General features: G+C 44.3%; 2 protein-coding genes and 1 long non-coding RNA gene across 8 annotated transcripts in view; 1 reads left to right on the top strand and 2 right to left on the bottom strand.

Annotated features, from left to right (window-relative positions):
* The window catches only part of ITGA7 (integrin subunit alpha 7), a 62,338-nt gene extending 60,363 nt beyond the window's left edge, over nucleotides 1–1,975 (bottom strand). For 2 of the 6 annotated variants that reach the window (XM_088661392.1, XM_088661391.1), the window contains exon 1: nucleotides 1,569–1,967. In XM_088661392.1, the coding sequence (XP_088517518.1) occupies nucleotides 1,569–1,738 (170 nt within the window). In that variant the 5' untranslated portion in view covers nucleotides 1,739–1,967. Of the gene's footprint in view, nucleotides 1–1,568 lie in introns of all 6 variants that reach the window. The other 4 variants (XM_088661390.1, XM_088661389.1, XM_088661393.1 and 1 more) reach the window with 4 other exon arrangements.
* Nucleotides 1,976–13,072: 11,097 nt separating this feature from the next.
* On the top strand, nucleotides 13,073–24,516 carry BLOC1S1 (biogenesis of lysosomal organelles complex 1 subunit 1). Its single transcript, XM_035103886.3, has 4 exons — nucleotides 13,073–13,180; nucleotides 15,249–15,321; nucleotides 22,212–22,344; nucleotides 24,036–24,516. Exons 1-4 carry the CDS (start codon nucleotides 13,120–13,122, stop codon nucleotides 24,144–24,146), a joined length of 378 nt encoding a protein of 125 aa, XP_034959777.1. The 5' UTR covers nucleotides 13,073–13,119; the 3' UTR covers nucleotides 24,147–24,516.
* On the bottom strand, nucleotides 20,026–26,268 carry LOC148686754 (uncharacterized). The gene is made up of 2 exons (XR_015947980.1): nucleotides 26,146–26,268; nucleotides 20,026–21,203 (listed from the first exon to the last, which is right to left on the bottom strand). It is a non-coding gene; the product is annotated as an uncharacterized LOC148686754 (long non-coding RNA).
* Between the last annotated feature and the right edge of the window lie 59 nt (nucleotides 26,269–26,327).

The raw sequence follows: 26,327 nt of genomic DNA, 5'->3' as shown, positions 1-26,327 counted from the left end.
ATTCAGTGAAGGGTGAATGGAAGACACAGACAGGCAAAGGGTCTGACAAAGCGGCTCAGGAGGTCTGTTGTGGCCTATAGGCTGCCTGTTGAAGAGCAGGGTCTTAGGAGCACATTCAGAGCAATTAGGAGCTTCATGCTGTGTGGTACCCTCAGGGCAGGGCTAGAGGGCAGACCACTACCAGATTACAACATCGCCATCACAGTAAAACACAGGAGAAATCAAACACTTAAAAGAAAGCCACCAGAATTCCCCCACTTGTCCAGATTAAAGGCAGATAATCTCACCCCGGTCTTTTGGGACCACAGGCCTCATAGTGATGCTTCCAGCCAAGCCTTCCTAATGCATTTGCAAAACCACCATTATGAGAGGTTAATATGTCCACACCCTGGTTTTTCTCGCCTGACCATTCGCCACATGGCCAGCTTTCTGTCCATTCAAAATTATGCAACTCCCATATACTACAAGGCATGGCGGCGGAGGGCGGGAATGCAGGAATGGCTGTGCTCCACAAGCTTCAGTTCAGTATAGTGACCTTACATTTACCCTAGAGAAAATTAAGATGATACTACGATCAGAATCCACCCCTAGCCTTGTGGCAATCAGTGGCTGGCTGTGAATTTCATCCTTGGAAAACGGAGAGCCACATTCAGCAATGATCAAGCTGCACGGTCACTGAATGAGTCTGCATTCATCTTTGGAAACTGATCAGAATTTGACCTTTCATATCTCCGCCAGGATGCAGTAGCAGAAGCAGAAGCAGCAAAAAAAATAAAAAAAAATATCAGGGTGCATTCCAGAAAACAGCTCACACACATGGACAAACAAAACATTTCAAAATATGCCAGCTGGTTCATTAGTGAAATTCAGAGGGGTGTGTTCAGTGGGGGGTGGAGAGGCTGTAGGGAAAAGGTTTGTTAAGACAATAGTTAGCAAGCAAAGTCTGGCAACTAATGCTGCAGGTCAAAGATTCCCTTCCCTCCAAAGAAATATTATAAATATTTAGGGATGGGCAGTGGAGAATGTAATGAGGGTCTGTGTGTGTCCACATTTCCACCCTGCAAACAATGTACTACAAAAGCATAATAAGAATGGAATTTATGCTTTCTTTTTTTAAAAAAAAACACCACCCACTCCAGGGGCAGAAGAAACAATTTCCCCCAACATCAGCACCTTCCACAAATCCCAACTACAACCAAAGCACAGTGCAGGGAAAGAACAGCTTGTAAATAACTCAGCAGTAGCAAAGGAAGTATTACAGGTCACACAATTCACAAATTTCAGTCCCAAGGCGGAAGACACAATGGACATACTTTTAAATTCTAATAGAGAACGAAGCAGAGATTATTTAATTCACACCCACATACAGAGTTTCAGTGCTTAAAACCCGACACGTCAAATTCAGAAGACCACCCGGCAAGTTTGATGGCTCGGGAGAGAGTTCAGTGCCTCATCTTCCTTGTGTGTGTGCATGTGCGCAAATCCTCACACTCACCTTTCGGATTTGCCATATGGAGAGAGAGAGAGAAATCAGAATAAGGCACCGTCATGCACGGCACGGAACTCACCAGCTGACAGGCTGTGGTCTGAGCTGCTGGTGCAATGCCACTGAGAAGCCAAAGAAGCTGCCGTTTTCTCCATACTTGAGGATGGTTTCAGTGACATCCAGATTGAAGGCTGAACTCCGTAGGAGGTGGAGGCTGAGGCAGAAGAGACAAAAGTAGAGTGTCCCAGACATGCTTGGTGGCTCACTGCAGGCACAATGGTTGGGGAATGCCACTGCAACTATTCCCGGCAGTCTCCCTCCCGTGGCTTTAGAGACAGTTGCCTGGCTCCTGTCACACGCCTGCTCTTTATGCTGCCTGCCTGCCTAGGCAGTTTGAGATTGTAAAAATCCTCAGGCAACCTTGCCTCACATCCCTTCCTGCTCGTCTCCCTCTCTCCCTCCCTCCTCTCTCTCTCTCTCTTCCATTCTGTATTGCAGCTAGGAGGAGCACAGCTTTCAAACAGCAAACACGCCCCCTTCCTACAATCCATTACTGGACATGATGGAGAGGAAAGCTACGAAAGAAAAAGCAGGTGTGAGGAATCGGACAACCGCAGATCCAGGGGTTATTATGAGGAAAACTTTGCCCGTGAAAAGAAAGAAAGAGAGCTTCCCCACCTTCAAGGGCCCACTTCTCATCAGATATTGCAACTTCCTCTTCTTAACAAGTATTAAATACTTTAGAGCAGGGGTCAGTAACCTTTATCAGCTGTGGGCCGGTCCACCGCCCCTCAGACCATGTGGTGGGCTGGACTATATTTTTTGGGGGGGGGGGGAAGAATGAACAAATTCTTGTGCCCCACAAATAACCCAGAGATGCATTTTAAATAAAAGCACCCATTCTACTCATGTCAAAACACCAGGCAGGCCCCACAAATAACCCAGAGATGCATTTTTAAATAAAAGGACACATTCTACTCATGTAAAAACACGCTGATTCCCGGACCGTCCACGGGCTGGATTGAGAAGGCGATTGGGCCGCATCCAGCCCATGGGCCTTAGGTTGCCTACCCCTGCTTTAAAGGGCTGAAGACAAATAACTGTTCTTAAGACAAAATTAAAAAAATTCCTTCCACCTTAGAGACCAACTAAGTTTGTTATTGGTATGAGCTTTCATGTGCATGCACACTTCTTCAGATACCTGTTCTTAAGACAGTTGAAAGTGATTCTGAGAGAAGCATCACTTCCAATGGTGTACACAAACGCACACAGAGAGTTTCTTTTCCTCCCACGTTTGTTTCTATGCTCAAACAGGTTTGTGTTTGTTTTTTTAAAAAGGAAAAGGCCACTGTCTTAGCCCACAAGAGAAATTCTAAATTCCCATATTAAGTCAATACCTTGATTTTTTAAAAGAAAACTTGCAAGTGCAGTTAACATCTGGTCTGCATACTAGATCATTCAACTCTCTGGGAAAAAAGTTAACACCTGCCTCAAGCCTTCAAGGCTGAGAAATTAAAGGAGGAGGAAGCTTAACCTGAAAAACCACAGTGCTCAGTCTGCACTGTGTCAGTAGCTAAATGTATATTCATTGCAGCAGGGTATAAGCATGATAAATTCCTTTTTCAATATTGGCCGCTGCCCATTGCAATCATATAATTATGCTTATCCAGTAACAATATTATAATTCAATTATTAAGTATGAAATTGAAAAACAGGTCACTAAACCTAAACATCATTGGAACTCTTAATTAATCCGCACAACAATTTTCAAATGAAATAGTGACAGCAATTGTTATGATGATGCCACCCAAAACAACCTCCCTTACATGCTTTGTACGTGGAAGATCCCAGCAGGGATCTCAAGTCTTCTTCTTCTTCTGCTTCGGTGATCACTCGTAGCCAAGTAAGATTGTCTTCCATAAACACGGTTTTAACAATGAGTCTGTAAGTGACTGTGGAGGCCAATTCTGGATCCACACGTCCTTCCACAGTGGGGACCTTGGTTTCCGGGTGGGAGTTGATCACAGTGTGGATTTGCCAAGTGTGCCTTCCTCTTAGCACGTTTCTCCCTTGCATCCTGAATTTCAGTGTCCTCAAAGCCCATGACACCTTTGGTAAAGGCTGTTCTCCAACTGGAGTGCTCGCAGGCCAGTGTTTCCCAGTTGTCAGTGTTTATACTACATTTTTAAAGATTTGCCTTGAGACAGTCTTTAAACCTCTTTTGTTGACGCTTTCCATCTTTAAGTTCAGAATAGAGTAGTTGCTTTGGAAGACGATCATCAGACATCCACACAACATGACCAGTCCAACGAAGTTGATGTTGAAGAATCATTGCTTCAACACTGGTGATCTTTGCTTCTTCCAGTACACTAATATTAGTTTGCCTGTCTTCCCAAGTGATGTGTAAAAAATTTTGGAGACACCGTTGATAGAATCTTTCGAGGAGTTGGAGATGGCGTTTATAAGTGGTACATGTTTCACAAGCATATAGTAAGGATGGTAGTACAATAGCTTTTTAAACAAGTATTTTGGTTTCTCTGCGGATGTCCCGGTCCTCAAACACTCTACACTTCAATCAGGAGAAAGCCACACTCGCAGAGTAATTTCCCTTGGCTGAGTAGGGACCATCTATGCATATTTCCCACAATTTACCTTTAGAATGCAATCAGCAAAGACCAGAAACACTGAAAGCAGCTATTTCATAAACTGGAATACCCAGAGCTTGAAAAACCCCAGGCTCTGAAATGCCTATGCTCCTAAAAATTTGATATGAGAAATTGGAAATATTTCCCCAAGCCTGGGCATTTATCAGTGTAGACACATGAATAACTTGCTTCAGATGTTTGTGGGTTGATCCCTGATACTCGAGAAGCTCTGGGGATTCAGACCTGGTGAACCCCAGTTCAAACCAACTCAGTCCAGAGTTGCCCGTAAACGTATTGAAAAATAGAGACCAAGAGTCCTGTTAATTCAACCCCGGCCATGAGCCACATAACAGGAGGGAAAGCATCCATCACATTTTCCAGTACATGGGGGCTATTTTTAAACAGCTGCAGAAGCTTTAAGAGGCATTGGAGCGTTGGCAGAGGCCCCTCGTCCCCGGGAATCCAGCTTATTTGCAGGACACAGCGGTGGAAGAACAGCACAAGAGTCACAGGAACTTGGAAGTCCTCAGTCCCTCGGGATTGCTGTTCTCGTTTTAGCAGGGTTGTCCTTTTCACAATTCATTTTGCAGCTTGCAATCAAAAAGTGGGAAACTGTCACTTAGGGGGACCCCCTTCTATACTTTTTCTGGTGCCCTAAATCTGCATTCATGTTCCACCTGCCTGGCTACCTCCCAGTTTTTGACATAGTTTTAGACTGTCATGAGCAGGGCATAATCATTGCTGGGAACTGGGTGCTTTATTCTGAACAAAATCTGGGAACTGACCCAATTCCTTCTTAAGATCCCAGGGAGTATATTTCTCGATTCCCGCGACCCACCATTTTGCACGCACACACCCACACCCATGAATAGATGCTCCATGCTATATCGGGCAGCTTGGCTCATAAGCAAAAGATTTCAGCTTGCATGCCCTTCCCACTTGGTAATATCTTTAAAATGACCCTGTCTGGGAGGATGTCATGGGTCAGATTGGATAAATATAAACAGACTCTGGAGTTAGGAAACACAGGAGAACAAACACTGTCTTTGGATCTGCAGCGGTGTTCACTGAAGCTATTGGGCTGGAGCTGAATTTGATTGACAGCTGAGTGTTTGGTGGGTATGAAACCTCCCCTGCAGTCATTCTGTTGGGCATTTTTCAAACTTCTAATGCCATATCCAGACATGCAGACTCTTTATACCACACATCAGAAGCTCATTCTAGATTTAGGCTGTGCACACGCATCCATTTTCTCTGCATTCAGTGTGCTCACACTGCTGCTTTGGGAAACAGAATACAGCTGACATTAGTCACAATCCATATCTATCCTACCAACCCTTATGAAATACTGGGTTTTGATGCATTTCCCCCAAAACAGCTGCAATCTGAATTGAGGGGGGGGGAATTACCTAGCTGCATTTTAAGCCACTAATGTTACATAGAATTTTTAGACCACTTGGGTTTTGTTTGTTTGTTTGCTCCCTTACATTGTTTGTTTGTTTTCAAAGCATTTCTGCGAATCTGAGTTCCTCTGAGCACACTGATACCTGCCTTTTCTTACATTTCCCAGCTGGGCTGGTGCACACAATTCTTCTCCAATATTTTATTTTATTTTAACCCACACATTTACTCAGGTAGAATAATAAATACAACCAGGAGGTATGTAAGATGAAAGGCAAGCAGGCTTACGCTACAGGATGCTCAACAATAGATACAGAAGACAGGTCACTGCTGACAACACGAGAGAGACAGCCAACTTTTTTTTTTACAATGTACATGTGGAAAAGGGATATCTGCAAGCCATACTACGGTACTTCAGCCAGCACCAATGAACTGGTGTTGAAATGGAGAGAGAAACAAACTGGAGACTACAGTGGTACCTCAGCTTAAGAACTTAATTCATTCTGGAGGTCCATTCTTAACCTGAAAATGTTCTTAATCTGAGGCACCACTTTAGCTAATGGGGCCTCCTGCTGCCGCCACACCGCCAGAGCACAATTTCTGTTCTCATCCTGAAGTAAAGTTCTTACCCCGAGATATTATTTCTGGGTTAGCGGAGTCTGTAACCTGAAGCGTTTGTAACCTGAGGTACCACTGTACTTTAAACACCTTTGCTATCTTTTCTGAAAGGTTCCCTCCTTATCTGTCTCATAAAGTCTCTCACAATTGCGACCTGTTTCTCCAAGTTCTTTATTATGCACTCATCATTCCACTTTACGAAATCATACTTTGTGCCCCAGCAGAATTGCCATGTTTGGTATCGGAGGCAACTACACTGCATTGGTGGTGAGTAAAGGGATCACCCTCTAGCTGTCTCAGAATGGCCTTTTGGAAAGAACAAAAGGCATTATATAAATGCTACTTCTCCGCATTAACTCTAGATGACAGAAAGTGTGTACGTCCCTCTTGGGAACGGATACAGATTTTTTTCCCTGGTGTTGTTACTTCATAAGTGGTAGCTGGGGAGATTTTCCTTGATATGCGAGTGCCAACTTCCAAATTAGGTTGAAGGCACTCTCTCAACCCCCCCCCCAGCTCTCTCTTTCTCCAAATTTAATTCTGAGGGAAGCTTTTTCCTTAACAACTAAGTCGGGGGCAGGGAGGTAGCATCAGCTGAGCTAGATTGCCATACCTCTGGAATTTCCCGGACATGCCTGGGATTCGGTCATCGGAAACAGCGTCCGGGTGGAAATCGCTGAAATGTCCGGGAAAATCTGGATGTATGGCAACCCATATCGGAAGTGGCGATTTCTGGGGGGAAATAGCTCTAAAACCTCAAGGTTTAGAGCTCAACATCTTTACATTAAAAAGCTCAACAACTTTTGCATTTGGACTTTCACTTTCTGAAATATGGTAACCCTAGCTTAGCAGTAGAATTTGACAAGTGAAAATAATTCCTTGTTTAGAATATTCAGTAAGATTCTGAGCCCTTTCTTGGAATCAACAAAATCTTTTTTTAAAAAAACTCAAACCTCCATTCACGCTGGCTTCTGTGAAACAGCCAAACTATCTAGTCAGCTTTCAACTAACTATGAGGAGGAGGTTTGACAGCCAGGGTAGCAGTCAGCCATGAAATCTTCCTTTGGTAACTCTGACTAGCCTAGGGGAGGCTATCCATCCTTGCCTCTTTCAAGAGGAGGTACTGTAGGTGGGGCTAAAAAGACATACAGTGGTATCTTGGGTTACAGACGCTTCAGGTTACAGACTCCACTAACCCAGAAATAGTACCTCGGGTTAAGAACTTTGCTTCAGGATGAGAACAGAAATTGTGCGGCAGCGGGAGGCTCCATTAGCTAAAGCGGTACCTCGGGTTAAGAATAGTTTCAGGTTAAGAACAGACCTCCAAGACGAATTAAGTTCTTAACCCGAGGTACCACTGTATAATGTAGAACAATAATGTAGAACAAGTGAGTGCCAAGGGAGCTGGGCCCACTGGTTTCTTTTTCCAAGTATATGCAAAGAAGGACAGAGCAAAAAGAGAAATTGTCCAAAGAGCCACACCTATGAATGCTTATTCCATTGAGGGGCGGGGGGAAGAGAATAACTAACCTTCACTATTTATTCCAGAAAATAACACCCAACTATCGAGAAGTACACATTAAAATATCAAGCAGTGAATAAATGGGAAGTCAAACACTAGAGCAGCCTTCCCCAACCTAGTGCCCTCCAGATGTTTTGGATCACAGCTCTCATCAGCCCCAACCAATGGCCAGACTGGGGCTGATGGGAGCTATAGGCCAAAATATATGGGCTACAAATGTAGCCCAGGCTGTGGAAGGTTGTAGCAAGAGAAATATTTAAGATGACAACCTTTCCCCCATGATCAGAAAAGGACATCTGCACCTCTGGTTCTGCAGGCATCTTTGGAATAGGACAGTAACTATCTGCTTGAGCACACTGCAGACTGAGCTACTGTAAACGAACATTCATTTCCTACATTTTTATACCACTTTTATTTTTTAAGTCACCAAAGTGGTGCAGAGCTTGTCAAAATTAAACCAGCCCCAACAGGGAACCAGTGGGTGGATCAGTCACCCTTGTATGTAGAGTTGCTTTAGGTGTAACTTGATCTGTTATGACCCTGGGACTCTAAAAATCAGGCCAAGTTTCCATTCCCTTCCCGCAGTTCACAAACCCTACTATATGATCTATCCAATGTATCTCTATCAGATCTCAGCTTCTCAAATTATTTCCAACTCTTGTGCTCCTTCCTTCTTCCAGCTACAGATTTCATCTTTCTACAAGCAAATACTTTTCTCAACTACAGTACTAATATGGGGCTATATCAGGCATAAGGAACCTCTGGCCCTCCAGATGTTGCTGAACTACGACTCCCATCAGCCCCTGAAACCTTCCACTCCAATCTTGATTTATACAGGCACCCTTGACACAATTCTGCTACTAAAATCAGAACTGCTGGCTACGTGAGCAGCCCATACATTTCCCCCAGAAGCTGTCATATTATCATAAAGTAGGAAGGGATTCAGTGACTCAATTAATTCAACCCCTGATGATGCAGGACATCCTAGCCTCTTATTTTTCTACACATGGATGAAAGGAAAGTGGTGCCAGCTTTTTCTCATTCCTACTTTAATGAGAATATATTGTTTCAGATCAATGGAGTCGCATAGAACAAACACAAAACATTCACAACATACCATATTTTTCTGCTTCTTTTTAGCAACCCTAAAACAATGTTCCCATTAAGCTTCTTCCTCCAAGAAAAGATTCCACCAGTCAGTGGCCATTCTACCTGGCCATATATTTAAGTAATGTATTCAAATTTCTTTTGTTTCACGTTTCTGGCTTCTGTCCCATCTTCCTTTTTCTGGTATTTCTGTTACACTGCAAATCATTTTGGCAACCACCTATCAATTTTATGCTTTGCACAGCACCTACCAGAATGTTAAGTGCTAAATAATCTTATCAACCTGCAGAACTCAGTTGTTCCCTTGGGACTGCAATGTTCAAAGGATGCAAAATTAATTGATAAAGGGGTTCACTGGCTGGCATTAGCTAAAACAGCCAGTGGACAGGCATCAAGCTATTTGGGGAATGAACCTATTTACACTAGCCTCTGTTATATATTTCTCTAAAGCGTCCAATGCTGACTGTTGTTAAGGACTGTCAAAGAGCTGTTAGACAATGTATCATGTGCATGACCGAGACTGAAATTGTATACATTTACAACAAAATAAGTTCCATTGGAGTTCTACTTTTGAATAAACATGCTTAACAGTGTAAGAAGAATTGAATATCTACTTTATGTCATCAAAAAAGTGACAGGTGCCCCAGCTCCATTCCCCAGGAAATCCCACCCCTTTCCCCAGATGTTCCTCCTTTTAATATAAATGTTATATGACTTGATATAAATTTTAACACTAGTCCAGATGTCAAAGGTAATAATACATCAACATAGGGCCTTTCCTTAGTCCAGGTACAAGAGTACAAGCCTGTCCCTACACTTCTTTTATTACATAAAATAGGTATTCTATTGTACTGTAAGAGTGCAATCCCATGAAGATTATTTATCTTGGTGTAAGCTCCATTGTTGTTCCCTGATGTTGGGAAAGATGGAGGGCACAAGGAGAAGGGGACGACAGAGGATGAGATGGTAGTGTTCTTGAAGCCACCAACATGAGTCTGACCAAACTGCGGGAGGCAGTGGAAGACAGGAGTGCCTGGCATGCTCTGCTCCATGGGGTCATGAAGAATCGGACACGACTGAACGACTAAACAACAACAAAGCTCCACTGTACATAGCAAGACTTACTTGCGAGTAAATCCCACCCACCACTGACATGCGACCCCCCTCAAAAGGCTGTCCAGAAGAGAATGTGGCTCTCAGACCGAAAAGAGTTCCCTGCCCTGAGGATGGATTAAAACAGGGTTTTGGGAAGAATATAATGGCACCTGAATGCAGTGGGAAAGTAGTTAGAGGAGACCGCTGATGATGTTGAAAGAAATAAGAAAAATGGCAGGGGAAATGAAAGACTCGATTAAAGTTAGAATCAATGAGGTATGTTGAACAGTTAGATCAGGCATCCCCAAACTGCGGGCCCTCCAGATGTTTTGGCCTACAACTCCCACGATCCCTAGCTAAGAGGACCAGTGGTCAGGGATGATGGGAATTGTAGTCCAAAATATCTGGAGGGACGAAGTTTGGGGATGCCTGAGTTAGATGAAGATGTCAGGATGGCCATCTCCTCAATATATGCATATGCAAGTAAACCCAATTGCAGTTCCTGAAAATTTCCTCAAGATTCTCACACACCGTCTGTAGCTGGGTACTATATCACAGCTACATAGATCTCAATGTATCATATCCAATTGTCCAGCCTTTATTCTTGGGACTTCTTTGTTCTTTTTATCTTTTTCCTGTTGCTCTTCCCCACCTTGTCCATTACAAATGGCAGTGTCCCTGATCCAGCCCCAAAGCAGCATTATTATTTTTAATCCAGCTCTTAACTCTGATTCACACGCTAATCAATCCTGTGAGATCAGATGCTGCGTCAGAGTTTGCTGACTCACCCTCCCTCTACAGTTATCGATGACAGGGCATAGCCAACAAACCTTGATTACGATAATGTTCCTTGGTTCTCTTAGCAATAGCGGCTAAGTTCATCCCTGTACCGTAGCCAGCTCCTTACTGATTGCTCATTTTAGATCATCATCTTTCCAGCCCATCATAAAGTAAACAGCAAAACATATTCTTCTTTTTTCTTATGGTCTCTTCTAAGTGCAGGCTTAATATGCATGGGAGATAACATGTAAAAGCAGAATAACCTGGGATAGAGGAGAGGCTTCTTTCATATGCATGCCATATTTCCATTTTGAAGCTACTGTACTGCCCATATTCAACAAAACAGGACTCTGTGGTCTATGAATGGCCAGTTATATTTTAATTTATAAATCAAAATGGCAACTATCTGAAGAAAAGGAGAACTGAAACAAAAGACTTACATGCCCAGGATTGACGAGAATGCTGCAGCACCGGCAATGAAAGGAGCCTTTGTAAGACTCTCAAAAATAACTTTGTAGAAGTTACTACACGTCTCACTATTCCAGTGCGCCATTCTTGTAATTTGCTTCCACACTGCTTAACAGAAGTCAAATATCTTACCGACCAAGGGATCTAGAGGCATTTCACATTTGCAAAAACTGGAGACCCGCATTCAAAAGAAGCAGACTGGGGGCATAGGAAAACCGTACTTACATTATAAAAATAAGCACACATAAATTGTTGTGAGCAAAAAGTGTCTCATTTGTGTGCATGAAAATGTGTAGCAATCCTCCAGTAGGAAAGGGAACAGGGAAAATATATGCAGAGACATGTGGAGATTCTTGCGACAAAGTAACCATGGGATGCATAAATGAATCACACAGCCCTATGTTAAAGTTGCACCCAGCTGTTTACTTTGCTGAAATGGTCCTCAGGATGTTTTTTTTTTAATGCAGGCAGGGAGTCCAGAAGGAATAAGAATGTTAGAGCACCAGCTTTGTGGTGGAATGGTTGATGGTCATAGAATCGTAGAGCGGGAAGGGATCCCAGGGGCCATCTAGTCCAACCTGCTGCAATGCGGGGATCTCTGCTAAAGCATCCATGACAAATGGCCATGACGGGGAAGGGCAGTGGCTAAGTGAGTTGTAGAACAGCAGGGCAGGGCAGGGCAGAGACAGTCCCCTGCCTGAAATCCCAAATTTATGACCAGCCAGTGTAGACAATACAGTGGTACCTTGGTTCTCAAACTTAATGTGTTCTGGAAGTCTGTTTGAAAACTAAGGCACGGCTTCTGATTGGCTGCAGGAGCTTCCTGCACTCAAGCAGAAGCCGTGTCGGATGCTCAGCTTCCAAAAAAAGTTTGAAAACAGGAACACTTAGTTCCGAGTTTTCAGTGTTCAGGAGCCAATTTGTTTGACAACTAAGCCCTTCAAGAACCAAGGTACAATAAACTAGATGGCCTCAATGGTCTGATTCAGTATGATGATGATAATAATAATAATTTTAATATATATCCCGCCCATCTGGTTGGGTTTCCTCCAGTCACTCTGAGTGGCTTACAACATATACATAGAAGACATCTCCCTGCGTTCCTATGATAAAATAGGATACAGCCAAGGAGATATTCAGAGTGTTGTTTTTGGAGTAACTTGACCAACTTACCAGCCTGTCCCCTTTTCCTTTTATATATATACTATATATTTTTTTAACTCCCCCCCCCTGTTTTACACTTTATAATATTCATTTAGAATCATAGAGTTGGAAGAGACCACAAGGGCCATCCAGTCCACCCCCCTGCCAAGCAGGAAACACCATCAAAGCATTCCTGACAGATGGCTGTCAAGCCTCCGCTTAAATAACTCCAAAGAAGGAGACTCCACCACACTCCTTGGCAGCAAATTCCACTGTTGAACAGCTCTTACTATCAGGAAGTTTTTCCTAATGTTTAGGTGGAATCTTCTTTCTTGTAGCTTGAATCCATTGCTCCGTGTCCGCTTCTCTGGAGCAGCAGAAAACCACCTTAAAATGTCAATGGCTTCCCTTCTCATTCCAGGGTTCATTTTGCGTATCGTAAATCCCTGCATATTTTACCTAAACTAAACCATTCAGTATTCCATTATTGCATCCAACAACAAAACTTGTTTATACTGTTGGATCTATCTTATAATGCTGCCAACGTTTTCAATTGCACACAATTTTCACCCCACCCACTTTTCCAACTTCAGCTGCATCTATTATACCTCTACCTATATTAAAAACGCAAAACTTCAAAGGGCGTGGCGAGATGGCGGGAGGGAGATGGTAACGATATCTCGAAGGGTTATTTATACCTATTTTCGACATCTTGCTTCTCCAATGACGGGAAGAGGGGAGGGGGGAGAGAGAGAAAGAGAAAGAGCTTGGCGAGTCATGTGACGACGGCTGGAGTCATATGACGAGGAAGAGGAGCGAAGAGGACTCTCTCCCCGTGTCGCTTCTTCGCAGCCATGCTCTCCCGCTTGCTGAGGGAGCACCAGGCGAAGCAGAGCGAGAGGAAAGAGCTGCAAGGTGAGCGCGGCCTAGCGCCCCTTCCGAAGCCTCCGGGCTCGCGTAGCAGCTCGGCTGCTTCGCACGCAAAATCAAAACACCGCGGGGCCCCGGGCGCGCGGGCCTTGCTCCGAGCGTCGCCTTGGCAACCGCCCACCGCCAATGAAAACGCCCTTGCGGCAGCTGTGGGTTGTCGTTATTGGTCCAAAGGGCTGTCATTGGGAAGAAAAGGGGAGGGGGGAGGAGTGCGTACCTGCCGGCCGCCAGGAGCCAAACGAACGGGAGTTTCCGGCGCCTCTGCTTTACTCTCTTGTGTACGTTTGAGCTCAGCTGTGAATAGGAATGTTACGCACTTTACCTATGGCGTTTCGGGCCCTCCGGGTTCCCATACCCCCCCCCAACATTTCTCCGATGTAATAGGGACTTTCTATATTATTATTTACTATTGATACCCCACCCATATGACTGGGTTGCCCCAGCTACTCTGGATGGCTTCCAACATATATTAAAACATAATAAAACATTAAACTTCCCCTTCAAATGGCTCAGGGTTCAGATAACTCCATACCCTCCAACATTTATCCGATGTAATAGGGACTTTCTATATTATTGTTATTATTATTATTTACTATTTATGCCCCACCCATCTGACTGGGTTGCCCCAGCCATTCTGGGTAGCTTCCAGCATATATTAAAACACAATAAAAGATTAAAAACTTCCCCATACAGGGCTACCTTCAAATGGCTCAGGGTTGAGATAACTCCATACTCTCCCAACATTTCCCAGCTGAAAATAGGGACGTCCTAAGTGAAAGGGGGACTTTCCAGGATCAAACCAGAAACCGGGACTGTTCCTGGAAAATAGGGACACTTGAAGGGTTTTGGGTTCCTGCCGTTTACTTGTAGAAATCGAGGGTTGCGTTGAGCGCAGCAACCATAAAAACCAGGAAATGGGGAGTTGTGGAGCAAGGTTTGGTGGGGAACATGTGGCTTGCTGGATGCTGAGGGAAGTGTTTTGGGCTATCCAAGCCCAAAAAGTGTTTTTCCGCTTTGGCATCCGTTTGCGTTGGTGCCCTGCCACTTTATCTGTTGGGTGGCTTGTTGCTGTTGGACCACAACTTCCATCACCCACTGGCAGCTTAGCTAATGCTCAGGGATGATGGGCATTGTAGTCCAACAACAACCCGAGGTTGAAGAGCACTGCCAGACTCATTTTTTTAAAAGGCTACTTCTGATTATTCTGCCTCAGCGTCCCCCTTCCAGCACACTGTCAAATTAGTAGGAAGGATAGGTAAAGGTAAAGGGGACCCCTGACCATTAGGTCCAGTCGTGACCGACTCTGGGGTTGCGCGCTCATCTCGCATTATTGGCCGAGGGAGCCGGCGTATAGCTTCCAGGTCATGTGGCCAGCATGACAAAGCCGCTTCTGGCAAACCAGAGCAGCACATGGAAACACCTTCCAGCTGAAGCGGTTCCTATTTATCTACTTGCATTTTGACGTGCTTTCAAACTGCTAGGTTGGCAGGAGCTGGGACCAAGCAACGGGAGCTCACCCCGTCACAGGGATTCGAACCGCCGACCTTCTGATCAGCAAGCCCTAGGCTCAGTGGTTTAACCACAGCGCCACCTGGGTCCCTAAGTAGGAAGGATATTGATGCACAAATATAACTTCGTGCACACATTTAAGGCTCGGCCACACTCCTGCGTGTCCTCTGCTTAGAAAGCACGGGCTAGATCGGTTTGCTGCTTGCCACACTTTCCCAGGGAAAATATGCTCTTAAGCTTTAAATCTGAACAAATGGTTTGCTCCAACTGAGTGCTAAATAGCGAGTTGGGGGGGGGGGGGCACAGTGGAAGTGTGGAAAAGCCCTCAGTGTTTGCTTAGGGAAGTGAAGATGAAAATACCAAACTTGGAAGAAAAGGCAACAGCACATGCATGCTTGACGATCTAGTTCTGGCATTATGAGGCCAAGTTGCATGAAGCAAACAGAGTGCTAGTGTTGATGCATCTTCGATTTGTGCCGCTCGCACAAAACATATAGACATTTTGAGATGACACTAAAGAGGCCTTTGCTTCCCCTCTCTCTAGAACGGCGGAGGCGAGAGGCCATTGCTGCAGCCACTAGCTTAACTGAAGCCCTGGTTGACCACCTGAACGTTGGGTAAGCGGTACTGAGTAATGATGGCTCCATACAAATTTTTGGTTAATAGTACCACATACGCGGATGTTACCATCTCGACATGTGAGCTGTTTTCCACCTTCAGGCTGCTAAATTGCTCCCTAACAAGGAAGTGTCAACTGAGAATCTGCATAGTGGTGGGGGACAGTCATGACTCAGTAGAAGTTCCAGCTGCTGCAGACTGCGGACAGTGATAAACGGCTCACGGCTTGTGATACCTTTGCTAAAACATCTGCACTGGTTGTTTGTATCCTACCTGGTCAGGTTCAAGGTTCTTGTGTTTATATGCGAAGCCCTGAAAAATGTGGGTCCAGGATACCTTAAGGATCTCCTGAGCCCAACTCAATCGCAGATGATGATACACTTTCTATTGAATTCATAGCTTTCAAAAAAAAGTGATGCAGGCCCCATCCATAGGCTATTAGTCCCCGTCCCCCGTCCCCCGGCATGTTGAACATCTAACTGGCCTGCCCTAGGAGTTGGGCATTTCATGTTGCCAGCCCCATATTGCTCCAGCCCAGATTCAGCTAGCATCCTTGCTTTTTTACTTCCAGGCATCTCGAAGACTTTTTTTAATGCTATGTCTTGTGGCAGTGAATTTCATAGTTTAACTAGACGTAATGTGAAGAACTACTCCCTTTGATCTGTCCTGAAACTCCCCACCACTCAACTTCATCAGATGACTCCTGCTTCTAGTATTACAAGGCAGGAAGAAAACCTCTATTTGCTCTCCACAGCATGAATAATTGCATAAAATTCTCACATCCCTCCATAGTCACCTTTCCCCACTCCTAAACTAAGAGGCCCCAAACATTTCATCCTTTCCTTGTAGGGAAGTTGCTACTTTGGTTGCTATTTGCGGTCCTTATCCGTTCTGTAATATCCTTTTTGAGTACAGCAGTCGGATCGGTACACAACATTGCAAATGTGGTTGCATCATAAAATTGTAAAATGGCATTATGATATTTGCAGTTTTATTTTTCCTTTCATAATGATCCCAACATCATCTTGGTACACTTCTTTAAGTTGCTTAGCGCTGAGTATTGAAGACTGGGCTAGAGAGTTCCTGCGTCTGCTGAAGTAGCTTTCCAGTTCCTTTGATTTTTGCCTTAGCCAAGACCTCCATATTGCTCAGCAAAGCAATTTGCCTTAGCCTGAGAAAGTTTGATATGATTGGGAGAATATTAGCTTTAAAAAAACATAAGTGTCTAGCCTGCGGTGTTGACTGCAAAGGTTTTGGAAGAGTGACTTAAGATCCACAATGCGGAAGGAATAATTGCCAGGAATAATGACTGAAAAACACCCTAAGGCAAGAGCTTTTTACGTCAGCAAAGTATAACATGCTAATTAGAAGGGCATTCTTTCTTAATTTTGGTCAGCTAAACTCTTTGTGGTCCATGTTGCATTTTAAAGAATATTCATAAACAGTGGACAGAAGGGCCAATAACCCTATGCTTTATCCAAGCTGCAGACCTGCCTCTCACTGCCATGAAAAGTGGAAGTTGCTGCATTTTTATAGCATGACCTATTATCGCCTTGACAAGTGGTGTCCAGTCTCTGCTATTGGCGCCATCCAGCTCTGTGGTTAGCTGATGAGAAATCTCTGCTGCTTCATTCTTCTGGCCCACACTTCCCTGGGGGCTTTTGGCAGCGTTGCTAAGTCTGTATTGATTGTTTAGGATGGGAGAGAGCACATGGCTACCCTTGCTTTGCTCTTTCCCAAGCAGATTGCCACACAGTGTAGATTGGAGGGGAACACAGAAAACAAGGTCTATAAGCAGTAGTAACGTTACGTGTTAAACAAATCTGAAGTAAGCTTTCAGGCGTCACTACTTCTGCACAGAAAGCATGCCTCCTGTTCACCTTCCTGCTTCTTGCCTGCTATTTTAAAGCAGGGATTACTTCACTGTTCCCAAACACTTGCTGTATTTAGCTGCCCTGGGAGTTACTCGGATTCCAGCTGCATGACTTCCAGGGCTGGTGCGATGGGGGGAAACAAAACCTCTGCTTTGACCAATCAAGCTTCCTGAGTCTGTCACAGTTCAGGTGCTAGAAGGCAATGTGAGGTGAAAACCCAGTGCTGCCATTTTCACTGTCACCTTGCAAAATGTATGCGGACAAGGTATCCTGATCTTTGCCCCCCTCACAGAGAACCACCTGTGGTCACTCTAGAGATGATGGTGACGGCTTTTGCTGGGCTAAGATGATAATGTTTTTGCAGTTACCGTACTGCCCCTTCCCTTCTATTGGCAACCTTTGCTTGATTTTCAGCTTTGAGGAATAATTCCCTTTGTTATACAGTAATTTTGAAAGCTTGGCTGCTATTTGTATGTGGGCTTGATAGAATGCAGAATTAAAGGCGCCCAGCCCCACGACATCCGTACATAACCTCCTGAGCTATAATTGCTTGAGTAATCCTTCCTTCGAAATTCAATCTAGGAAATTTCCATTGATATAAAAATATTTTCCATATTTTCCATACTTGACTACATTGTGTTTATACAGTAAATGGTAGTTTGAAAAAATATAGTTCTCCATGCTCCGTGCTTATTAAAGACGGAATGGTGCATTCTGCTGTTCTTTTGTCAGTTGCCATGCTAAAAACATTCCTTGCTTGGTATCTTTTTCAAAACATCTCTTGTTTTAAGGAGGCAAATGATTTTTCTGCCATGTATATGTACATGAATCCAGCTCTTCCAAGTTAGGATTCATTCTCCATCGTATGACCAGATTTCTGCCTGGTTTTCCAATGCTGTGATGAAAACAGCAAGCTGCTCCCTCCTCTTGTCATTTCTAGCTGCTGAAAAACTAAAATGGCCCTCTTAAAAAAAATCCCACAATGCTAAACCTGTATCAACTAGTCCTTCATTTACAATACATTATATCCTTAATTTTTGGTGGGTCAAGGCTTCTTAACTGTCACTCCAGCTTTTCATGTAATGACTTAATTTTCTTCCATCTAAGAAATATTATAATCCCCATCTCTGTGGGAATTTTTTTTCAAAGGAATATCAGGTGAGAAAAAAACTCATAATTGATTATCAAATATGATTAATGTATCTGCATTGGAAAGGAGAGGGGGACCTCCAAGCATCCTCGACGGGCCGCTTTGTGCTGACCTGTGTGATCTTCTATCAGCATTAGACCAATATTCTTAGGGTTGCTGTCCTCACTTCTTCACTTCCTTTCTCCCATTCTTTGTGCCTCCCTCATGAAAGCAGACATACTTGGAACTCTCTTTTGAGATGCAAGAACAAGCACAGCTTATTGCATCTCCACACCTATTTCCAACAATAAATATTAGCTTACTTAATTTCGGAAACCCAGAGTCTCAGTGTGATTGTATCAAGAGTAAAGTGTGCTCCTCAAACGGAGTTTCTGTTTCAGTCCACCTTTTGCCAGCGTTCAACTCCAGATGCTAAGATGCAGCCCGTGGGGTTGGCAACTTCTGCGCCAGCAGGAGCATCACACAAGTAGAATTCTGCTCATACAAGCTCTAGATCCAAGCAAATGTGTCCAACCCCGCTGGCCCGTTCCTGATTGAAGCACAGACACATACAATAATCTAAATACTCTTTAACTATCACTTAGCTTTCCTTACCATATTTTGTACCCCTCTCTTCAGCCAAAAAGGCTCCTGGAGCGGCTTACATACAACCAGTTAAAACAAGCGAGCCCCTGCTCACAAGCTTATAATCTAATCTTACAATCTTCAAACACTTCCTTAAATTCCCCCAAAAGTATTTAATATAATTAACACACTTTATTACACACATAATGTATTTCCTCACTATAGAGCTTAGTAAGAAGATGCAAATTTTGTTGAATAACAGGAGACTTTTGGAAACGTGTTTGACCAGATGAGTTAGACTGTTCACATTTGTTGAAAATGTGTGCAATGAAGTGTTTGATGACAAACCTCTCACTAGGACAATACCAACAAACGGATTCACTACTTGCACAAGAATCATGGCTGTCCCATATGCCAGATTTAACCCAGGTCTCCTTTGGAAGGCCGCACCTCACGGGTTCCTCTTGTGGCAGGAGGGGGCCCGTGGGGAGGCGGCACGAAGAAGGAGGAGGATAAAGTGAATATTTTAAGGAAAAGGTTGTGAATTAGGAATAGAAAACCCGCTATAATTATATTAAGAAACTAAGAAAACCAGGAAGAAGAGATTCGAGGAAGTCACAAATACAATGTTAAGCAATTAAGAATTGGAGAATTTTTAAACTATTTGTTTGTTTGTGTGTGTATGTTGAAGGACTAGCTGGGGGGAATCCAAACCTCAGTACTCCTCCACCCCTGGCCTCCTGGTGGCAGGGGGGGCAGGGGGAGGAGGGGGGAGGACAAACTCAGCTTTAAAATGGACCACCTTTGGCTCTCAACGCCCACGGGGTCTACTGGTGGCAGAAGTGGACTTGTGGGGGAAGGGAGGGAAGAAGGATGGAGTATATATATTATGTTTTGTCTTGTTTTGTTTATATTAAAATCAATGAAAATTATTACCGTATTTAAAAAAAAGATTTAACCCAGGTCTTTTGCCAAATATATGTGCCATTGTGACAATTCAACCAAATATATACAGTCAGGTAAGAAAAGAAAATACATTATCTCAATTAAGAGGTTTCCTCCCAGAAAATATATCCCCTTACAAAATACAAAAATAATTAGTTCACTGAAGAACATTTTTAAATAATTTAACAAGGACTATTAAAATACTTTATTAATTGCCTAGTTCATTAAAGACAGGAACTTGGTGGATTATAATAATTCATTGAAGGCTAGGGAAGTCTTCTCAAAAGAATACCTTGGATTAAGCAGCAGAATCTCAAATAAACGCCTATTTGATTAAAGAAGGGACTGGATCAGAACGCAATTAATAATTCATTAAAAGCTACTGAAACTTAATTGACCCAATTCATTAGGCAGGAATAAATGAGAAAAACATTTCATGAAGGGATGTTAAAGGCTTACTCAGAGAGTGGCATAGATGAAATTCCTATCAAACCGTAAATGCATTAATAGGGATATATATAATTCCTACTACATGAACAAATAATGCATCATTCAGGAACCTGTTTCATCCAACTAAGGCAGGTGTGGGGGACATTTTTGGTTCCTTGGGCCAGATCCTTATTAGGATCAGCCTCAGGGGTCCAAACTTGACAGTTGGGCGGGGCTGCCCAGCTGTCAGTCACACAACATTATTATTGACAGTCACATGATTGACAGCTGGGTTACCCTGCCCATCTGTCAAAATCCCTTGCGTGGGATTCCCAAGCACCCAACAGCCACTGACCATAGGGCTGGCCAAGTGCTTCCTTCTCCTCTCCCCTGGGAAAGACAGTAATAGCCCAGCACCTGGCATCGTAAACAGCATACGGGTGGATGAGTCAAATCCGGCAGCCAAAAGTTTCCACGAGCGTTTCTCCTATTCTTTCAAGCTGCCTTCGCCTTTATAGCAAGTGTTCTTCACTCTCTTACGTAGTCGGTTTACTTATTAAGCTAGTCAGGGTATAAAACCGTTTCATCTGCTTCACTTGGATATCTCAAGTTAACCTCGTTAAAGTTGTCATAAAACCGTATGTGATCAGAACAGGCAAAGTTGCCCTCCCAGTTTCCGTTCCAAGGGTGATATTTATATGGCAGAAGAGAGCTCCAACAGCTCTTCCAGCTCCCCAAAGGTGGGCTTATTTGTCTGCCTTTCCACAATGACATGGTGCTCCACTTTCTTTTACCGTTTACCAAGCAAAAGACATTCATTTTCAAGACAGGTGCTGGCTGGACACAGCGACTTGCATCTTGCTGGTCCCGTGGAGCAAGGTCCTCCCGGTTTTTTTCCTGCTGTTAACCACAGTGCACCCTGTGTATGAATTATGGGGAACACAAAATCAAATGGACACTTATAAAACCAAATAGAGGACTGCATTTGTGACTTCCCGATCCCTTGCCAGTCGCTTATGGCAAAAACGACTTCTTCTACTCCAACAGAGGCCTGGGTTTTATGCCCACTTTTGGCAAGAAATCACTTTCTCTTGGCTTGGAACTGAAATGGGGCAGGATGAGGGGTGTTGGCACTCCAGTGTTCTGTTTTTAACTAGGTGTATTACTCATCCATCCATTTCCCCACCCCACATATGGCTATTAGAGCATACAAAATAGTTCAGGTAGTGCCTCATGAGCCAGTAATTTTTTTTAAAAAAAAGTTTGGATGTCAAACGTACAAGTTGCATAGAACCATTCCTCAGGCAGGAAAATCTGTACTGTTTTCTGAAAGTGTTCTGGAAGCATGGAAGCTTGCCACCCTGAAACGCAGGCGATCGACCCAATTGAATCTGAATTGCTTTAGATCTCGTTATCTCTTCCTATAACAGCAGCGCAGCAACAGATCTTGAAACTACCATGGCTGCCTGCAGTCTCCCCACTCTGTCCACACCCTTACTGTTTTGTGGGGGCAACTGACCTGCCCTTCCCTGTTATCCACCCTTGTTTGGGTGATTTCTTCTTCTCCCTTGGTGAGAAAAATCACTCACACACCACGCCTTATCATTGCCCAGCCCTTCACCTGCCTTTGCCTCGGCCATGATAGGATCCAGATGTTCCCACTGCTGCATAATGATTGCCAGATGTTGCTGAGCCATTAAATCCTCTACAGCTTGGGAACTTACCCAGCTGCAGACTCCCAGCGCCTGCCTCTGCCCCTGGGGTTAGCTCGCTCCGAGCTGGGAAGCCACTTGGAATGGCGAAGAGCCGAGCAGAAAACACAGCGATGGAGGGGTTGGCAAAGAGAAAGATCCTCTGTTTCCCCCCAACTTGTCTTAATTAATAGCTGAGCCTCTCTCTTTCTCTCTCTCTCCCTCTCCCGCTCTAGGGTGGCGCAGGCCTATGTGAACCAAAGGAAGCTCGACCACGAAGTGAAGACATTGCAGATCCAGGCTGCCCAGTTTGCCAAACAGACCAGCCAGTGGATCAGCATGGTGGAAAACTTCAATCAGGCTCTGAAGGTCGGTGAGATAGCTGCTCATACGGGGGAGGCACATATCTTGCACAGTAACCTCAAGATTAGCCTAAAAGTTGCAACAGGACTTGATGGGTGATGGGAGGTGAGGTTTGGGGATGGGGAAGCAGGGCTGGGTTTGCACAGAGAACAAGGGAGAGAAATGGTCTCATGGGCAATAAAGGAGAATGGATTTGGGCAGGCTTTGGTGTGTGCCAGAACAATTGGAAGTAATAAATTAGCCCTTGAGTATTGCGGCTTGCTGAGTAGTCACAGTTTGTCCCTGACATCCAAGGCAGTAGGTGATCATAGAATCAGAGTTGGAAGGGACCCTGAGGGTCATCTGGTCCAATCCCTTGCAATGCAGGAATCTCAAATAAATAGCTCAGTTGGTTGGGGCATGATGCTGATAATGCCAAGGCTGCAGGTTCGATCCCTATATAGGCCAACTGCACATTCCTGCATTGCAGGGGGTTGGACTAGATGATCCTCAGGGTCCCTTCCAACTCGACAATTCTATGATTCTGAAGCCTCCATGACAGGTGGCCATCCAACCTCTGCTTAAAAACCTCCAAGGAAGGAGAATCCACTACTTTCCAAGGGAGTCCATTCCTCTTGCTGTCAGGAGGTTATTCCTGATTGTCTGTGAGGGATGCCGCTGTGTATTAAGCCTATACATGAGAGGGAGAACATGAAAGTATGGATGGGGAAGCAGAGAATGAGAAAACACCTGGCTGGAATTAAGGAGAGTGAGACACGTTGGGGAAACCCAAGAGCCTGCATATTCTAATTGACAGCTTTTGTGCCGAAACAATATAGACTCAGATTCTAGTCATGGAGAACACTTTGTAGCTGATTCCAGTTGTACGTAGGTAATAATCAGTTGGAGAGCTCCACCTGCTGGGCATGGGGCTGCCCATGTTATAACGGTAACTCAGCAAGAGAGAGAAAATAATCAGAATATGTTAGCCCCACAAAATTGTATGTGTGAAATTTATATCTGCACAGTTTTCCACCCTAAGTGTTGCATAGAGAAATTTATTTAAAGCTGCCGTATATAGCTGTTTTAAAACCCACAATATATAGCTGTAGTGTCTTGTGGAATTGTTTTCAAAGATAAGAGTATAACGTTCTGGAACATTAATTGGAAGTATTAGCATGTTTGGTTATGCCTGATCCTGGCAGGTATGTGGTTCTTCTCCCATACCTTAGTTAGCAGTTTCATCTATTGAAATAAAGTCGCAAGCTATTTAAATGATTGAGAATTGCTCGTGAAGAGTAATTCTTAATAGGGTGCTGTCAATTTACATGGCATTTTACCAAGTGGTATAAGCAATAGAGAATAGTCTCCACCCCAGTGAGACTGCAGTCTTTTTGTCCGTAGTGTAGGAGACAACAAGGAGGCAAGGGTAAACTTGGCAAATGTTTTAAGCTTGATGGAAAAAGTGAGGGCTTCAAGGAGGAATTTGGAGAAAGAAAAAAACTGCATAAAGAGGAAGGGACCAAAGGAGGATCGCAGAGAAGTTAGGCCAAATCAGAGAACTCGGAACTGTACAGTGTGCTTTGAACTCGCCTGAAATCTCCCTGCCCTAACTGGGTGTCTGGGAGTAAGATTGAGGGTAGGTGGAGAAACAGGGTGCATGTAGTTTGAGACGCAAAGAGATGAGTGTTTTGACAGAGACTTCTTCTTTCCGGCAGGAGATTGGCGACGTGGAAAACTGGGCACGAAGCATTGAGATGGACATGCGGACCATTGCCACGGCCCTAGAGTACGTTTACAAAGGGCAGCTGCAGCCATCCACCTCTTGAAATGAACACCTTTCCTCCTTGGACCCCCTTCCCTCGCTCCATGCAGCCAGCAGTGTGGGGGCGCAAGTAAAGAAATGGCAAATCCCTTGTCTGCCAGCCCTTATTAAATGGTCAGCGGCTGCCTTTTTGTAGCAGCGGGCGAGATCTGCCCTTGCCCCCGCCCCCAGCCAGCGACTGAAAGGCATGTTGGCCTGTGTGTGTCACTGCTGAGTGGTAGTGGTATCTGGTTCTGGGGAATTAAAAACAAACCAGTATTGATTCGGGAGAAACACACAATGAAAGGTGGAGAAGGGGTTGTGCAGACCAGCTTTTACCCTCTCGCTGTGATGAAGCTAGAAAGAACGGAATAAAAACGAATGGTTTAAACACATGGCAAGTGTTGGCATGAATCACTAAGGGGAGTTCAGCGTGTGCCCTGGCTACATCTACTGCCCAGGCCCATCTTGGAGAGGAGAAGCAAAGATGGTATCCCGGCTCCCCTTATCCAAACAGGCAACCTCACAGAGACTTGAGTACTTCAGTGTAGGTTTGGCCCAGTGCCTGATAGGCCTCCCAGCCTGGCCTCCTCATCCTCTTTAGTTTTTAAATCCTTCTCTGAAGGTCCTTTTCATGCCTTAACAAAGGAACCCTTCTCCAGCTAGTTTTGTCCTAATCTACTGTGATTCAACATGCAGTGCCTGCTTGTTAGGGGGCGATGTGTGTGTATGTGTGAGTGTGTGTGTGTGTGTGAGAGAGAGAGAGAGAGAAACGGAATGAGAAGAGGGTTAAGCCCCCCAAGTTCCAGCCTCCCTTCCCTTCCCCCTCCCTACTACCCAACCTTGCTGCACAGGAGACAGAAATTTCTATAAAAGGCCAAGGAAAGCAAAGTCCTTGACATCTCATACCCCTCCTACTTTTTCTGTGAGATGCGTTACTGTTCAGTCTCTTCAATCCCACTGACCTCTTACAAGTAGATTTCATAACTGTAGTGATGGGAGCTCTTGAATCAACAATGCCTTTTCATTACATTCCTTCCAAGCAATTCCATTGATCACAAGACTTGGGGCAGAGCTTAGGCATGGGATCCTAGCTTCCAACACACTCCTTTATCCTGCGCGCTCTGATACTTTCTCATCCCCTTACGGTCTCAATGGCAGGTTCCCCCTTGGACTTAGGAGGCTCTGTCCCACTTTAAAGCAGAGAAGTGGCAGTATCTGATATTTCCTCCAAGTTGCTTAGGATTCCCAGCTGAAGGATGTCCACACATGGAAGCAGCCTTCATGCGAGCCTCACTTTGGCAGAGTGGGAGATGCTTAACGCTCATCGGTACACCGCTTTCCACGCTGCATGCTTGGATGTTGGTGGCGTTCTTTTGTTTTTAATCAGCGCTCCTGCCCTATTTACACCCCCACCACATGTGAACATAATTCCCTGTTTCCTGGCATCCCCTCCAACAGAACACCGAATAGTCCTTGTTTATTTGATTTAACCTGACTGGTGTTAAATACCATCTCCAAATTAATTTATAATAATTTTCTTTTCTTCTTATAGACAACATTTTCAGCGTACAATTCTCCAATATTTCCCCCCAGCTTTGACTATCTGCCCTGTTGTCTCCTTTTTCCCACACCTCTTTTGTCTTCTTGATCCTCCATTTCTACTCCATTTTATAAACTTCACTGGTAGACAGCCCTCCTGCCAAAGTTCTCAGGGCAGTATACAAACAATACCATAAAATGCAACTCATAGCTCATTCATAAAATGGCAGTGGACAGGGACCAACCAGCCATCTCCAGTCCAAAAGCCACACAGAACATAACAGGCTATATTCAGCCAGGACCCATTGAAATTAATGAACCTAAGTTAGACATGGCTGCTGACTTCAGTGATTCTACTCTTGAGTAGCAATTGTATTGATTACCACCCTATGTTTTCTTAAAAACTGAACTCCAAAAGACATCAACAAGTGGGGGGCATGCGAACTTATCTCAGTCCCATAAACAAGGCGGCTATGACTTACCACTGAGTGTGCCACACACAGATGCAGCAGATCTTGAGATGCTATTTGCAATGGGTGCAGGGTGGTGGACACTTGAACTTCCCTAAGGAAAGGTGGGATACAAAATACTTTAAATAAACTTCAGATGTGCATCTGATTTACCCTGACGTGATTAAACACTGGAAGGATTTTTCAGTACCAGC

This window comes from Zootoca vivipara, chromosome 2 (assembly GCF_965207765.1).
Source record: "Zootoca vivipara chromosome 2, rZooViv2.hap1.1, whole genome shotgun sequence".
Classification (NCBI taxonomy): domain Eukaryota; kingdom Metazoa; phylum Chordata; class Lepidosauria; order Squamata; family Lacertidae; genus Zootoca; species Zootoca vivipara.
The sequence above is the reverse complement of the archived record's forward strand: the minus strand, read 5'-3'. Positions and strand labels throughout refer to the sequence as shown.